This window comes from Nomascus leucogenys, chromosome 6 (genome assembly GCF_006542625.1).
Source record: "Nomascus leucogenys isolate Asia chromosome 6, Asia_NLE_v1, whole genome shotgun sequence".
NCBI lineage: Eukaryota > Metazoa > Chordata > Mammalia > Primates > Hylobatidae > Nomascus > Nomascus leucogenys.
The window spans coordinates 87109399-87125886 of NC_044386.1; the positions used below are offsets into that span (position 1 = coordinate 87109399).

At 53.4% G+C, this 16488-nt stretch overlaps 2 protein-coding genes across 2 annotated transcripts in view; both read left to right on the forward strand.

Moving 5' to 3' along the window:
* The window catches only part of MAP2K5 (mitogen-activated protein kinase kinase 5), a 261289-nt gene extending 260555 nt beyond the window's left edge, over positions 1–734 (forward strand). The window contains exon 22 of the mRNA XM_030814642.1: positions 276–734. Coding sequence (XP_030670502.1) covers positions 276–380 — 105 coding nt within the window. The 3' untranslated portion in view covers positions 381–734. The remainder of the gene's footprint in view (positions 1–275) is intronic.
* Positions 1–16488, forward strand: part of SKOR1 (SKI family transcriptional corepressor 1) — a 64920-nt gene that overhangs the window by 36828 nt on the left and 11604 nt on the right. The window lies entirely within an intron of this gene.

A 16488-nucleotide genomic window follows, 5' to 3' on the forward strand; every position in this document is an offset into this window, starting at 1 on the left:
CACCTTCCAGGCTAGTGCGAGCCTCAGGAAGAGGTGGCAGAGTCTGAGACGTGCCAGCCAGCACTCCAGACGCTTGGTGCTGACTACCAGTATGTCACTGCCCGTCCCTGGGCCTCAATTATCTAGGCCGTGAAATGGAGCTGATAGCCTCCCTCGTTACCTCACAGGGTTACTGGGGAAAGAGATCAGATCCAGGCTGAGGGCAGGCCCTGGAAAGTACAATGAGCGCGGGAGTCCCAGGACTGCCTGTCACAGCCTCCTCCTCTTCCCCACAGGGCCACCCGTTCATCATGCAGTTCAATGACGGAAACGCTGCCGTGGTGTCCATGTGGGTGTGCCGGGCGCTGGAGGAGAGGCGGAGCCAGCAGGGGCCCCCGTGAGACTGCCGCAGGGCACTGAAAGCCCAGGACCAGTCACCAAGGAGAACAACCCACCTGTCGCCCCTCTCCGTACGCTGCCTGCGCCAGAAGAGCTTTGCTGGGCCCTGGCTTCCCTGCCTTCGCCTTCACCTCTGCCAGCAGGTGGCCTTGCCCGGGTGTGGCCTGCCCCACCAGGCCATCCCCATACCTTCTGGTTTGAAGGCGCTGACACTGGCAGGGAGGCAAAGGGTGGGGCATTGAGAATGGAGGCTCCCAGGGCCCCTGCCCACTTCTGTTTTCCTAATGTTTTTCTCTATAAAGGGTCAGTCCCGTCAGCATCACTGATGGGAATGAAAGTATTACTGCTTTGTGACAGCCTCTGCCATAAGAGTTGTGTTGTCCAGGAGGTCTGTCACCCCCCAGGGCTGGGGACAGGTGGGATCTCCACTTCAGCAGGGATGTGTGTGACAGTGCCTGTGGCCTGCCTAGGGACGTGCAAGCCTCCCGCTAGCTCCTCACAGTTGTGCTGAGGCCCACAGCCCAGCTCCACTGTCAGATGAGAAACAGAAGCACGGAGGCACTCGGATGGGTCCCATGGCAAGGAGTAGGCCGGATCTCAGGGCCCCGCCATGAGCTCCTTACTGGACTGCCAGACACATCCACCTGACCTGCATGGCTGAGGAGGGAGTGGGCTGTTCTGAGAGGCCCTTCTCCACCCCAGCCCCACCCCTGCCCCTCACTGCCCTTGACCCCACACCTGCCACACCTCTCACCTCCCAGGAAATCCCCTCAGCCACGTGCCAGGTAAGCCTGGCTACCCCCATTTTACAAGTGAGGAGCTGAGGCTCCAAGGGGCTCAGGATTCCACTTGAAGGTCTGAACAGCATCTCAACATGTCCAGAAGCAAATTCCTAATCCCCCACCCCACCCAGACCTCCTACTGCTTTCCTGTGTCAGTAAATGGCATCTCCGTCCTCCCAGTGCCCAAGCCATTTGGCACTCCCAAAAATGCCAGGACATGGCCTTGACTCCCTTTTCACACCCACATCCAGCCTGGCAGGAAGTCCTGCTGTCTTTGCCTTCAAAGAATATTGGTTCCATCGCCCCAAATTCTCTCTTGACTCCAGCCAGTTGGTCTTCTTGCTGCTCCTTGAACATCCGGGCACATAACCACCCGGGGTCACAGCAGAGACGTCTAGCCATGGAAGGTTCACACTCCCTCCATAGGGTACCGCGTTGCTAGGGAGCCACTGCCCAGCTGGGCTTCCATCTCATGGGTGGGATTGGTGCTATTATAAAGGGTGAGTTTGAGGCCAGGCACAATGGCTCTCGCCTGTAACCCCAACACTTTGGGAGGTCGAGGGGAGAGGATTGCTTCAGCCCAAGAGTTCAAGACCAGCCTGAGCCAACATATTGAGACCCTGTCTCTACCAAAACTTAAAAAATTAGCAGGGTGTGGTGGTGCATGCCTGCGGTCCCAGCTACTTGAGAGGCTGAGGTGGGAGGATCTCTTGAGCTCAGGAGGTCGAGGCTAAATGAGCCGTGATGGCACCACCGCACTGCAGCCTGAATGACAGTGAGACCCTGTCTCAAAAATAAATAAAAATAGCAAGCTAGGGATCAATTATTTTGATTGGGGTTTTATATGTTACTAGCAGCTAGTGTTAGGCCAGCTAATGTAGGCCTTTGCATTTGGTGCCTGGAGCACGCTTCCCCCATGCATCCACATGGCTCACTTCTACACCCTTCAGGTCTCAGCTCAAATGGCATCTCAGTGAAACCTACTTAACCACTCTAAAATCGCACCCCTCCCGCACCTGCCCTAGGGCCGCATGTGCCCATTGCATGCACCATTTTCGTCTACTGCATCCAGAACTGTGTGACACATCACTAATTTTACTTATTTTCTCTTCCGTCTCCTTCCTCCTCTGCCCTCCATTAGAATGGGGTCTCCACAAGGGCAGAGATTCTGGTCTTTTTCACACTGTATCCCCAGTACAAAGAACAGGGCCTTGGCTCTGCACAATAAATGTGTGTGGATCAAATGGCCAAAATGGTGGAGCTGTGACTCTCAGCCCATGTGCAGTCCAGTGCCCCATGGAAGGGCACCCTATGTGAGGCATCATGTGCTTCCCAGGGCAGAGTCAGCTCATCACATTTTTAGTAATGCTTTTCAAGGCACAGGCTCCCAGCTTTCTCTGAGCACCTGCCATTTCCGTGGGGTTAGGAAGGTCACAGAATTGGATGGGACCTCGGCCAGGAAGACCCTGGCCCAGTGCTCAGGGCAGGGAGAACTGTGGGCACTGCACATGATGGACTTTCTCAGGAAGAGGCGCTCAGAGAGTGGGGAAAGCTCAGGGGCTCCCACAAGGGGCTACCTTGGAATGTGAATCAGCCACCACTCAGACTAAAGCGTATCCTTATTTTGAGAAGATTCATCCAGCAAACCTGTCAGCCCCAAATCCCAAGTCAAGGGCGGTAGGAAAAGTGAGCAGGTACCTTGCTGGGCAGTGTGCTTAGGGCTTACTGTATCAATTCGTTTAATCCCCACCATGATCCCAGGAGGTAGATGGTGATAACGATTATTCTGCCCATTTTACAGATGAAGAAACTGAAACACAGAGAGGCCAGGTGACTTACCCAAGGTCACCCAACAAGTAGCAAAGCACCGTTTGGGACCCAGAGCCCCGCTCTTAGCCACGGCTCTGATAGTCAACTCCACACACACAGCACACACATGTGCACACATGTACACACACACACATGCCCTGTCCTCTAGCACAGAGGCTTCCAAACTCTGTTTTGCCAAGACAATGTTAGTACCTTTGGGAAGGGGCCAAGGATCTCTTTGACCAGCTCCCCAGGGATACAGGTGCAGAGCGCCCCACAACAGCACTGAGAAACACTGCTCCAGACGCATGCTTTGGCCTGGAGACCAACTTTCAGGGTGACGTTGAACAAAGCACGTCTCCTGTCTGAGTCTGTTTCCTCATCTGTCAATGTAGGGGTTGATCTCACAGTGTCCTGGAGCTCCTCCCAGTCCTGATGTCCCAGAGCAGAGTTCTCACCATTTGGGTTCATGCTGTGAGCATCCTTGCCCCCAAATTACATCACCCACATGCATGCACGCACAGAATTTTGTTCACAACTTTAGGGTTTGTGGAGACCCTGGAGCCCACTCACTCATGACCCCCTGTCAAGGGCCCCTACTTTGGGGCAGCCCCCAACTATAAATTCCCCTCTGCCTTGAAGTCAAGAAGATGGGGAGCTGAGTGACCCTTAGGGGTTCTCCTGCTAAGACCCCTCTGGCTGGAGGCAGATCCCTCTTTGGCCTGTTGAAGTGATTCCTCCAGTCACCCTTGGGGGCCAGAGGCCAAGCTGCCTCTGCCCTCAGAGGTCATGGGAAGGCTAAGACCTAGAACACTGCGGTGCCTGAGACTGGCCTAGGCAGCATGAGCTCTTTCCCTGCTGGAAAGCCACCCCTGCCTACCCTCACCCCATCCATGTGGCTAATTCCTATTCTTCCTTTCAGGCCCCTCTCAAACGGTGCCTACTCTGCTGCCTTTTTTTTTTTTTTTTTTTTTTTGAGACAGAGTTTCGCTCTTGTTTTCCAGGCTGGAGTGCAATGGTGCACTCTCGTCTCACCACAACCTCTGCCTCCCAGGTTCAAGCGATTCTCCTCCCTCAGCCTCCCGAGTAGCTGGGATTACAGGCATGCACCACCATGCCCGGCTAATTTGTGTATTTTTAGTAGAGACAGGGTTTCACCATGTTGGTCAGGCTGGTCTCGAACACTTGACCTCAAGTGATCTGCCCACCTCAGCCTCCCAAAGTGCTGGGATTACAGTCATGAGCCACCATGCCCAGCTGACAACTTCTTTATTTCCTTCTCTGGATATAGACTGTGAGCCCCTTGAGGGCAGGGATGAGGCTGACTCACCTCTATCCCAGGACCTGGCCCAGGGCCTGCACAGGGAGGGTGCCTGTGGTGTGGGATGGTAGGAGGGAGGGAAGGTAGGGTGCAGAGATGGGGCCCTCAGACCTGAGGCCCTTGGGGCCTGTCACTGTCCTGCTTGAATCTCTTGCTCCAATCCTCAATATCACCCACTCACTTTCTAACTGGAGCCTCTGAGAGACCAAACCCTCACTGGAGGCAGCCTCAGGCCTCTCAGACCTTCAGGGGAGCCTAGAAGCAAGTGTTTCCAGGACAGGAGGATCTTCACGGGGCCCCAGTTCACAATGACAGGCAGGTGCCTCCTCTGCCTCTAGGGCTCTGGCTTGAAGGCCAGGAGGCCCCCTCACACTCAGCCCCTCGTCCCTGCTTCTGTCTTTGGTTTTCCCATGTGGGGAATGCAGGATACAGAATCCCAGGGCTTTGGAGATGTTCCAAGAGATCCATTGGGGCAGAGGGAGGAGAGGTGGAACCCTCTTCTCCAGATGTGGCGGGGACCTTGTGGTCCAAAGCAGTGTGACCCAGAGCCCCTACCCAAGGCCCAGCCCAGTTAGGGGGGTGGTCAGGCCAGTGTGAGGTGAACTGGATGGTACAGCCTCACTGAGGGAAGCTGCGGGTGCCCTGCCTGAACAGACCCACATCTTTGGGGAGGCATGTGCTTCCAGGTGTCTGCACACTCAGGCCAGTGGAACCTCCAGGTGAAGCCTCGGGATGATGCTGGGCCTGCAGGCTGGCAGCCCCCAGGACCCCACAGGGTGGTTCAGAAGGGACTGGACAGCTGCTTCCACATGGGATGGAGCCCAGAGAGGGCCATGTTGCCACCTCAAAGATGCCTTCCATCCCCCTAACTGTTGCCCAAACTCCCCGTTGGAGCTTCAACCTTCAGCTAAGTCTGGCCCCTATTATAATTGGAGCCTGGCCGGGCAGGGTGGCTCTCGCCTGTAATCCCAGCACTTTGGGAGGCTGGGGCAGGCAGATCACTTGAGCTCAGGAGTTTGAGGCCAGCCTGGGCAACATGGCGAAACCCTGTCTCTACAAAAATTAGCCAGGTGTGGTGGCACATGCCTGTAGTCCCAGCTACTCAGGAGGCTGGGGTGGGAGGACCACCTGAGCCTGGGAGGGGGAGGGTGCAGTGAGCTGTGATCGCGCCACTGCAATGCAGCATGGGCAACAGAGTGAGACCCTGTCTCAAAAAAAAAAAAAAAAAAGGAAAACCAGAATGGGAGCCTGTGTTCTCAGTCACAGCAATGTCCATGAGAAAGGGGGGCATAGAGGGGGGATGGAGAGAGGGAAAGATGGCCCCGAGTCCCAGAGTGAGGGAGGGAGGTAATGCCCAGCAGGTGGGCAGAAGGACGTGGAATGGGGAGCTGCACCGATGGCTCACGGCAGCCTAACTCCATTCCTGGGGTCAGGTGGACCCCCAGGACTGCACCTGGACCGGGTCCCAGCTTCTACTTTGGGCAATCGGGTGTTTTCACTTTATGAGGCCGGAGGAAGCAGTTCAATCCAAGCGCAGGTGAGAGGCCAAAGGAGGAGGCTGAGGCTGGCATCAGCTCCAAGGTGCTGTGGCAAAGGCAATAAGAGGGGCGATGTGGGATCAGGAATAGGGAGGAGGAGCAAAGAGGCCTGCGGGAGGAACCAGGCCAGGGGAAGCAGTAAACAGCTCAGGATGTCTGCCCTGAGCCTGGTCCTTGGTGGGTGCTGGCTGCTCATATAGGAAGTGGGATGAGGTCAGCGGCCGCCATGGCAGAGCAAGGCTGCTGTGGCACTTGCTGGCTTTGTCATGACTCCTTTCCGCCTTGGCAGAAATAACATCCCCGACCCACCAGAGATGCTCTTCAACTAGTGGGCAGGTAGGGCAGGCTGTGGCTGGCAGTGGGTGGAGCCCCTGAGACAGCCTGGGCTGGCACGAGCCACAGGAGTGGATTATTATGTGGGGCAGGGGAGGCAGCAGAGCCCAGACCTCATAATGACAAATTTTCTGCTGAACGACCACAAATATTCGCTGTGACTTTGGACAGAGTCTGAAAAAGACTTTGTTTCCTCCCTTGGCGGTATCATTTGTCTTGTTTTGAAGCCACGAGATTGCAGGCGCGAACTTATAGACTCAAGTTTGTCTTAATTGCTGTGGTGTCACCACCTCTCTAGCAGATAACAGCACAATGAACGAGTCGATGGGGCTGAGCCCTCCAGGTCCTTCTTCTAAAGTGAGACAAATGTCTCTCCTTTGAGCCCAACAGTCCATCAGCAGCTCTGTCATTTATTTATCTCCCTAACAGTTTGCATTAACTTGCAAGGGATAAAAAGTCTCTCCTGCCTACAGACTTAGTTAAAAGCATCCAGTCAAACTGTGCTGCTGGTCCTTCCCAGGAATTTGCTCTTTTTATCTTTTCTTCCCGCTTTGGGGAAGAGGGGTTGTAGGGAGAGCAACAGGGAAAACACTGGGAGCAATAATGAGGGCAGAAGTATGGGAATACAGTTTTGATTAGAAAAGAAATCCTATTTGTCTTGTAATATGAGTTGCACATGGCAAACGGCCTTCACACTGGTCTCATTGGTCTCCCAGCTCCCCTGCAAGGGCAGCAGGCAGCAGGGTCATCCCCACCTCTCTGTCTTCCACTCCATGTTCCCATCACAGGGGGCGACGCTCTGCTCCCTGAATGTCCAGAGCCCTCTCTGCCTCTGAGCCATAGCATAGGCTGTTCCCTCAGGCTGGGACACCTTCCTGCCATCCTCTGCCTCCTGCCTAATTTCTGTTCATCCTCCAAGGTTCAGCTGAAATGCAGTTCCTATGGGGAGGCCTTTTCCAATACCCAACCTGATCTGGCCCACCCACAGGAGCCCAGCCCACAGGCTGCCATCTCCCTGGAGCTCCTCTGTCACTGCCTGACTTCTCTATATTGTCCTTCTGTGTTTTCTTACACCATCTATCTGCCTCACCTCAGTGAGAGCCCCAGGAAGGCAGGAGCTAGCTCAGGGCCTGGCATTCAGGAGACGCTCAAGAAACAGTGGTTAAATAAATGAAGGGGAAGGCAGGGTGGGAGGGGCTTCAGGAAACTTCAGGGACCTGCCTCTCCCTGCCTCCAGCCATCTAGGTACAAGTTATTTACTTACTTATATGAGATGGGGCCTCGCTCTGTCACGCATGCTGAGTGCAGTGGCGTGATCTCGGCTAGTGAGCCTCAGCCTCCTGAGCTCCAGTGATCCTCCCCCTTCAGCCTCCCAAGTAGCTGGGACTACAGGCATGCACGGCTTATTTTTAAAGTTTTTGTAGAGATGAGGGCTCACTGTGTTGTCCAGGTTGGTCTCAAACCCCTGGCCTCAAGCAATCCTCTCACTTCAGCCTCTCAAAGTGCTGGAATTACAGGCGTGAGCCATTGCACCCAGCTGGGAAGATGTTTATAAACATCTGATGAGACTGTAGCTGCTCTTTCATTTTCTCTCTATTACTCTGTATTTTTCACGTGTAACCCAGTAAACATATATTATTTTGTAATAATAATAATTTGTTTTAGAAAATGTTAAATCTCTTGGTCAGAGCCCCAGCAAGGCAGTGGGAGAGGTGGGATTCAATGCAAGTCTCCTAATACCCAAATGGAACCCCTCTTTTCTACCCCACAGCCTCCTGGGTCTTTTTTGGCAATCCTGTGGGGGAGGCAGAAGAGTGTAGCTATGAAGGCCAGGTGCAGTGGCTCATGCTTGTAATCCCAGCACTTTGGGAGGCCGAGGCAGGCAGATCACCTGAGGTCGGGAGTTCGAGACCAGCCTGACCAACATGGAGAAACCCCCGTCTCTACTAAAAATACAAAATTAGCCAGGCGTGGTGGCTTATGCCTGTAATCCCATCTGCTCGGGAGGCTGAGGCAGGAGAATCACTCAAACCTGGGAGGCAGAGGTTGCAGTGAGCCAAGATCATGCCATTGCATTCCAGCCTGGGTAACGAGTGAAACTCTGTCTCAAAAAAAAAAAAAAGAGGAAAAAAGAAAAAGAATGTAGCTATGAAGGGCATGGGCTTGGAGTTACACGGACCTGGGTTCAAGTCTTGGGTCCTCCATTGACTCACTGTGTGACACTAGGCAAGATGCCTAACCTCTCTGAGCCTCGGTTTCTTCAGTGGCAGAGTGGGGTAATTATAGTAGTGGATGTTATTGATGTCATTATTAAATCATCCCTGCTACTGACCGTGATAAGCACAAAACACTTCTAAAGGGCTGGTTTCTGGCCCCTTCCTCCCACGAGGCACTGCTGCCCCACGTACACACAGACCCGCATACAACCACTGAAGTCCTGGTGACTCCCCACTTCTTAAATATTCCTTCCTCAGGAGAAATGGGGCCTCCTTCCCCTGCGATGCAGTGGCAGCTCACAGTGATGCTCAGGGACCAACATTCTCCAGCAAATATTGTTGAGGCTTCTCCCCTTCCTCCTCCCCCACCCAGTGGTGATTCACTTCGCCCTCTGCATTTTGATGCATAAGATGCATGGGGCATTTGCCACTGCTGCACACCAGCCTGGGTGGAGTGACTGTGAGGAGGTGTTCTGTCCCCCTTACTGGAGGGAGAGTCCTAGGAGAACACAGCCTGCATCTTACAGGGAGGCAGCTGTTGCTGAAGAAACAACTTTCACTTCAGACAGGTCTGGGTTTGAGTCTTAGGGCTACTACTTCCTGGCTCTGTGGCTTTGGGCAAATCACTTCACCTCTCTGAACCTCAGCTTCCTCAGCTGTGAAATGGGTATGCTGGCATCATAAGATTCTTAGGAAAACAAAATGAGATGAGAGATGCCAAGAGTGCAGCACAGTGTCTGGTGCACAGTGGGGACCCAAGTTCCTTAGCTGGTGTCAATAGAAATAGAAAAGTGACCTCCTCCTACACCACTGCCACCCCCAGCCCTAATCCTACCCCTCTCCAACCCCATACCCTGCTTTATTTCTTTTTCACAGCAATTGTCACCACTTGGAATTATAGTAATCTTTCTTTTCCATCTCCCTGCTGGAGTGTAAACTCTAGAGAGCAGGAACTAGCTTGCCTTAATCCCCCACTGTGTCCTCAGCTCCTGACACACAAGAGGTACTGAGTAAGTATTTGATGAATTCATGGTGTCTCTAGCACATATGCTGGGCCTTGCTGAGGTTTCAGAGAAGTCCTGGGGAGTCTCCCTGCCCCAGTGGGGGCCGCCTGCTTGTTCACTAAAAATCCCAGCAAAGCTGGTACCATCTCTCCTGGGGGGAGGAAGGATACTCATTTCTCCAGACCAGAAAAGCCAGCAAGGGGTCAAGACAATTTAAAGGAGAGAGAATAATCTTTCAGCAAATAGTGCTAAGGCAACTGGATATCCACATGCAAAAGAATGAATTTGGATCCCTACCTCACATCATACACAAATGTTAGCTCCAAATAGATGGGTTAATCATAGACTAAAAGTAAAGAGCTAAAACTATAAAAATTCTTAGAGGAAAATATAGAAGTAAGTCTCACAGCACAGCCTTCTTAGATATGAAGCCAAAGCACAAGCAGCCAAAAAAAAAAAAAAAAAAAAAAACAATAAATTGGATGCCATGAAAATTAAAAATGTGTGTGCTTCAAAGGACATCACTAAGAAAATACTATGAGTAAAGAGACAACTCATAGAATGGGAGAAGTTACTTTCAAATCATGCATCTGATAAGGGACTTATATCTAGAATATATAAAGAACTCTTAACAACTCAATAATAAAATTACAAATAACGCAGTTGAAAAAATAGGGAAATGATATAAATAGACATTTGTCAGTGAATAAGCACATAAAAGATGTTTAACATCATTTTATCAGGGAAATGCAAATCAAAACCACAATAAAGTACTATTTCATACCCACCAGGATGGCTATAATAAAAAAGACAAATAATAACAAGTGTTTTTGAGGATGTGGAAAGATCAGAACCCCCATCCATTGCTGATGTGAATGTAAAATGGTGCCATTCTTTAGAAAAGTAATCTGGCATTTCTTTACAAGGTTAACTATAGAGTTATGGTACCACCCAGCAATTCCACACTTCGGTATATACCCAAGAGAAATTAAAATATGCGACCACACAAAAATTTGTGCATGAATGCTTATAGCAGCATCATTCATAATCGCCAAAAAGATAGAAGAACCCAAATATCTATTGATGGATGAATGGATAAACAACGTGGTATATCCATACGATGGAATAGTATTTGGCAATAAAAAGGAATGAAGTACCAATACATGCTACAACATGGGTGAACCTTGAAAACATTACACCAAGTGAAAGAAGCCAGTCACAAAAGACCAATATTATGTTATTCCATTTATAGGAAATGTCCAGAGGAAGCAAATCTGTAGAACAGAAAGTAGATTGGTAGCTGCCTAGGGCTGGAGGGAAGTAGGGAAATGAGGGATGATAACTAAGAAGTACAGAGTTTCTCTTTGGAGTGCTGGAAATATTCGAGCATTGATGGGGTGATGGTTGCACAACTCTGTGAATTACAAAAGAAAATCATTGAGTTGTAGACCTTAAGTGGATGGAGTATATGGTATGTGCATGATATCTCAACTCAGGTTCCCTTGGGGTCGGTGGAGTCAGGGAGACTGTGGGGAACTCTGTGACATGCCTGGAATTCAAGTCCTTCCTCTGACTGATATGGCATCCTGTGGTTTTCCCACACCCCAGAACCTGGGCTCAGAAATGCCTCAAACTGTCCCAGCAAGCAGACCGGACTACACCAATGTTTAGGCAGCCATCTTGAAGTGACTGGAGGCTGTCAGGGAAGGAGCAGCTCACATGTTGCTGAGTGCCTACTCTGCCATGTGATTTGTGCAGGGCTAGGACTAGAGGGAGGACTTACAGGACCCCCGAGACTGAGTGACTTCTGGTACCTTACTCTAGTCCCAGCCCTGGCTGTGTTCCGTATTCCCAGAACCTTAGTTCATCACTGTGACATCAGGCCAGGCGCCATGGCTCATGCCTGTAATCCCAGCACTTTGAGAGGCCAAGTTGGGTGGATTGCTTGAGGCCAGGAGTTCGAGACCAGCCTGGCCAACGTAGTGAAACTCCATCTCTACTAAAAATACAAAAATCAGCTGAGTGTGATGGAGGGCGCCTGTAATCCCAGCTACTTGGAAGGCTGAGACAGGAAAATTGCTTGAACACAGGAGACAGAGGTTGCAGTGAGCGAGGATCATACCACTGCACTCCAGCCTGGGTGACAGAGTGAGAGAGATTCCATTTCAAAAAAAAAATTATGACACCCTGTGTCCCTGTGAAGCCCATATGAGTACGTTACAGTTGTGGGTTTGGAGACTCAAACAGAGCAAGTCTTGCTGGCTCCAGAGCCTGTTTTCTTTCCAGCCCTTTCTCCATGATGCTGATGGAGGAACCCCTGGGGAAGCCCCTTGCAACCAGGGAAAGCTTGGCAAGCCCACCAGCAGCTCCCCCCACCTCCCGAGAACAAGTGCTTTGGAGGTCTCTGCCTGGATGGCTTTGAGTCTGTGTGGAGGGTGGGAATCCCAAGACCTAAACATCACTGGGGAGCAGAGAACCTTCTCTTGAAGAACCACATAGGCCACTAGACCCCAACAGGACCAATAACTGTGGCCAGCAAGTCAAGTGGGACCTGGGCTGGGGCTCACAACCCTCATTCTCAAATGCTCATTTCATTTGCCAAACCTGCCAAGTACCTACTAAGTGCCAGGCCCTGGGTATGCAACTGCAGACACAACATTCCAGTGGGAGAGACAGAAACCCAAAAGCTGACCAGGAAATATTAACCAATGAACAATCCAGTGATGAAGATAAAACAGCCATGGACAGAGGGGGATGAGGGCTGGCACGAAGGCAAGCTTAGAGGAGGCTCAGGAGGGGTGTATGCAGGGAGGGAGAAGGTAAGGCAGCCTGCTCTGTGGGGTGGAAGCCTCCGGTGGCACTGAGTTTTCTCAATGTGTTTCCATGGGTTCATTGGAAACTTCTAAGTGTCCACACAGTCTCCCCCATGCTGAGAGGACCTTGGAAAGAGGCTGTGGCTAAGCTGGAGCTGATAGAAGGGGAGCCCCTCACCCCGGGACCAGCCAGGACGCAGGCAGGGACCCAAGCTCAAGATTCGGGAGAGAGGGATACTCATGGGAAAACGTGGGGCCAGCTGGAGATGCTCAGCCACCCTCTTTTCCTTTAAGATATATATTTTTTTCTACAGTCAGGCAGGGTCTCCTTCTCTTGCCCAGGCTGGAGTGCAGTGGTGCAATCATAGCTCATTGCAGCCTCCCTCTCGTGGGGCTCAAGTGATCCTCCTGCCTCAGGCTCCCAAGTATCTGGGGCCACAGCTGAGCACCATCATGCCCCAGTGCGCTCTCTCTCTCTCTCTCTCTCTCTATATATATATATATATAATTTTTTTTTTTTGTAGAGATGGGATCTATGTTTCCCCAGCTCTTCTTTTCCTAATACCTCTGCTCAGGCCTGGGAGGCTTCTCTGTCTGGTTGGAGCAAAGAAGGCTGGTCCAGGGTTCCCTGCTTAGTGTCTGCCAGCCTAACTTGCATCCCTAGATGCGAGAGAGCCTCAGGAGGGCAGAGCCCAGCCCCAAGACCTTCAAACCATTCCCAAGGCTTCCCGGCTCTCCCTCTCCCCAGAAGCTTAAGCGTCTTACACCTAAGTAGGGCCAGCAAGCTCTACCCATCTTCAGGGCTCTAGAAGAGAGGTGTTCATGAGCCCCTGGACTCTGGATCAATCCTTCACTCGCCTTCACTCCTGCAAAGTGAGGGTCCATGTGCCCATCCTACAGATGCAGATATGCAGGCCCAGGCAAAGTCCACGGCCCTACCTGGAGTCAGCAGCGGAACCGGGTCTGGGCCCACCAGGACCGCAATTGTTCTCCCTCCTTTTGATGTTCCCGAGAACAGGGAGTCCCCTGCCGTGAGGAGTGCTGGTCTCACCTATGATCCCAAAAAGCCTGATCCAGGCAGCGGTAACCCAGAGGGTGCGGCCTCCCGCCAAGTCCGGGCCCTCTCCAGCCTCAGTCTCTGGTCCTCAACAGGAATGAGGTGGGCCCGGAGCTCTGAGCACCTTCTCACCGGCTCCGAAGCCCCCGCCTTCTCCTCACTTTTGGTCTCGGGTTGGGGCCCGGCAGGCCCCGCCCAGCCTCCTTCACTTGCTTGGGCCAGGGCCGCCGCCGCGCCGGGCTCTGCCCTATGTGGCCGTCGGATTAATATCCAGATATTAAGTAAACAATAAATTAGCAAAACTACAAGAAAATTTTACAGCCCTTTGCATTTGGCAATCATTGAGTGTTAATTAGAAATTCATTACAATTAAAACCCTGCCTAAACAGGGCCTGCGCGCCTTAATTACATCTGATTTTTAATTCAGAATACGTGTTTACACAGTAAGCGCTACGTACCCCGTGATTATCCCCAATCCTCTTTATACTGTACTAATTATGTAAATTAAACCTAATTAACTGACGAAAACTGCCGTTAATTCAACTAGTAAAAGATATGTGCTTGCGGAGGAGGCGCGTCCGCGCAGCCCCAGCCCAAGCCGGAGCCCAAATGGACACCACACCCGGGGCACGGAGGCAGCGCGGGCCCGGCCAGTGGGAGGAGAAGCGCGCAAGGCGCAGCTCGCATCCAGAGTCCGGCTCTCCGACCCCTCGTGCCACCGGGCAGCGGATAACAGAGAGAGAATCTTCAATAATGGGGGTCAGGAAGGCCAAGGGCAGCGACGCCTGCCAGCCCTGGACAGGGCCGCAGGACCCAGAGCCCCCACTGAGAAAGAGGGGTCCCGCCCATCCCTTCGGAGCCTGGTTTGCGGTCCCAGCTCTGCCACTCACTGCCTGCCTGAACCTGAGCAAGTGCCCCGGCTGTGCCAGGCCTTCCTCCTCTACATCGTCTAATGAGGGCGATACTGAAACGCAGCGCTGCGCCCTCCTTACCGTCCCTTCTTCAAGCTAGGCCCTCTCTGCTGCGTGCCAAGCACCACTTTTTGAGTCCAGGAGATCAGCCTGCGTCCCTTGTGGGCTGAGGGCCTTGGCTGGGGAGAAGGGCAGGGGTTGGCTTCCACTGCCGGGCCCTCAGTTTCCTGCCTGTAAAATGGGAATAAGTGGTTCCTATCGATTCCCAGGGCCCTTGTGAGAATCGGCTCTGCAATCGGTAAAGTGCGGTCCACGGTGATATTAACCCGCCGGACGCCGGCCCATAGTAGAGCCCCAGCTCCTACCCCCACGACCTGCTCCCCAGTGCCCAGCCCCGAGCAGCGGGGCTTCCCCAGCCTCTGTCCACGCGCCTTTCTCCAGTTCAGACCAGGGACAGGAGCTGGGTGGGTCTCCTGGCACTGGCCAGAGCGCGGGGAGCTGTCCGTAGCTTGGTGCTGAACGGGGACGCAGAGTCGACTCTGCACACCCCCTGGTGCGGGGCGGTACCCTTTGTCTAAGAGGTCCCGGGGGCCCCCAGCGGCTGGGATGCTGGAAACGGAGGCGTCTTTGGCCCTCGCTGTACAACAGAGGCAGGACAGGCAGGCCCTGCTCAGGGGGACCCAGCCCATCCTCTCTTTCCTCCCACCCCCCAGCACCCTGGAGGCGTCCTGGCTCCAGGATCGTTGTCACCACCATGCCGAATTCTGAGACGCCTTTTAAAAAATCATTAGGAGGCTAAGAATAATTACCGAACGAGATTGTAATTATGGGGTGGGGGAGCCTGGGCCGAGGGAGGGGGAATGAGCTGGCGGGGACTTGGGGGCAGCTCTCGGACTGGGAAGGAAAATAGGTTCCTGTGTTCTCCCGAGGGAAGGTGAGGGAGGAAAGACAGCGGGGAGCTGGAGCGGGACAGAGGTACACCCTGGGAAAGACACCCGAATGGAGGGGCCAGAGGCAGAAAGAAAGGGGCTGAGCGGGTTCCAGGACTCCTCTGGGAGAAAAGGGAAAGGCAGGGAGATCCGAGACAGAAAGACCGGAACTGAGGAGGGGGAAGAGGGCAAGAAGCCGATCTAAAAGAGACCCTCAGAGGAGACAGAGCCCACAAACTTGGGAGAGGTTTTCGGGGCCTAGGAGAACGGTACTCTACGTCAGCCAGGGTAGCCGGGAAGAAGGCAAAGGAGTCTGTGGGCTGGGCCTGCCCTCTCCTCAGTCCCTGCACCAGGCCTGAGCGATCGGTTCGCGCTTCCAGAGCCCCTTCCCAGGGTCTCTGCGAGCCAGAAGGGAAAGGAAGCGAGGGGAGAAGGGGAGGAAATGGGGAGACACGCCCCAGAGGAGTTGGAACACAGGAGGGAAAGGGGACCATACTCGGTAGCCCGAGGGAAAAACGAGGCGAGGGGGGCGAGTGGGGCGAGGGCGACCCCGCGCCGCTACCCGCGGAAGATTTATGGCGCCTCCCGGGATCCAAGGACAGGCTGCGTTCGTCGCTGCTGCCACCGCCGGTAGTCGCCGTGGCCGCTGCGCCCCCTGCCCAGGCGGTCCGCCGCGCCCCAGGCCATCCCTGCCATTATTAACTTCTGTTTGATTAGGGTAATTGTTCAAACTTGGGCCGGACAGTATGATTAATTACAGTTTAATTAACGTGTCCATTAAGGACACTTAATGCCAGGGGGGCAGGGAGGGAGGTGGTGGAAGCGGCCGACGGGGCGCCTGGGTGCGGGCAAAGAGGGGCGGGGTGCGACTGGTAACTCAAACGAAGAAGTAGAGACAGATTGAGAGAGGAAGAGAAGGGGACCCAATGGGGCGTTGGGGAAAGAATGGTGAAGACGGAGAGACCGACTGAGACAGGAGAGGGGTGGAGAGAAACGGAGCTTTGAGGAGAGAGAGGAGGCACCCAGGGGCGTCTGTAGCATCAGGGGACTGGGCCTCCCCCATGGGGAAACTGGCTTAGCAGCATTGAGAGAGTAGTTAACCTCAAATTACTCCCAACGATGAATTGGCTCCTGCCCTGGGCCTGTTGGTGACGGCGAAGTGAGGCATTCAAGGCTGAGGGCTCCCCAAACCTAGTTCCCAAGTCCCCTGCTCAGGGACGGAAACAGGAGAACGCCCCTCCTCAGGTTAGAGCTCTCTTGGTACCTCCCACCGAAGTCAGGAGCATGGGAGAGGCAGATCTGCTCCTTCCTGGGTGTCATCCTCGCTGCCCCGCACCCAGGTCCCTGTCCCGGTTCCTGGGTGACCCTACTGGTTCCCCAGGGCCACTCTAGGCTCC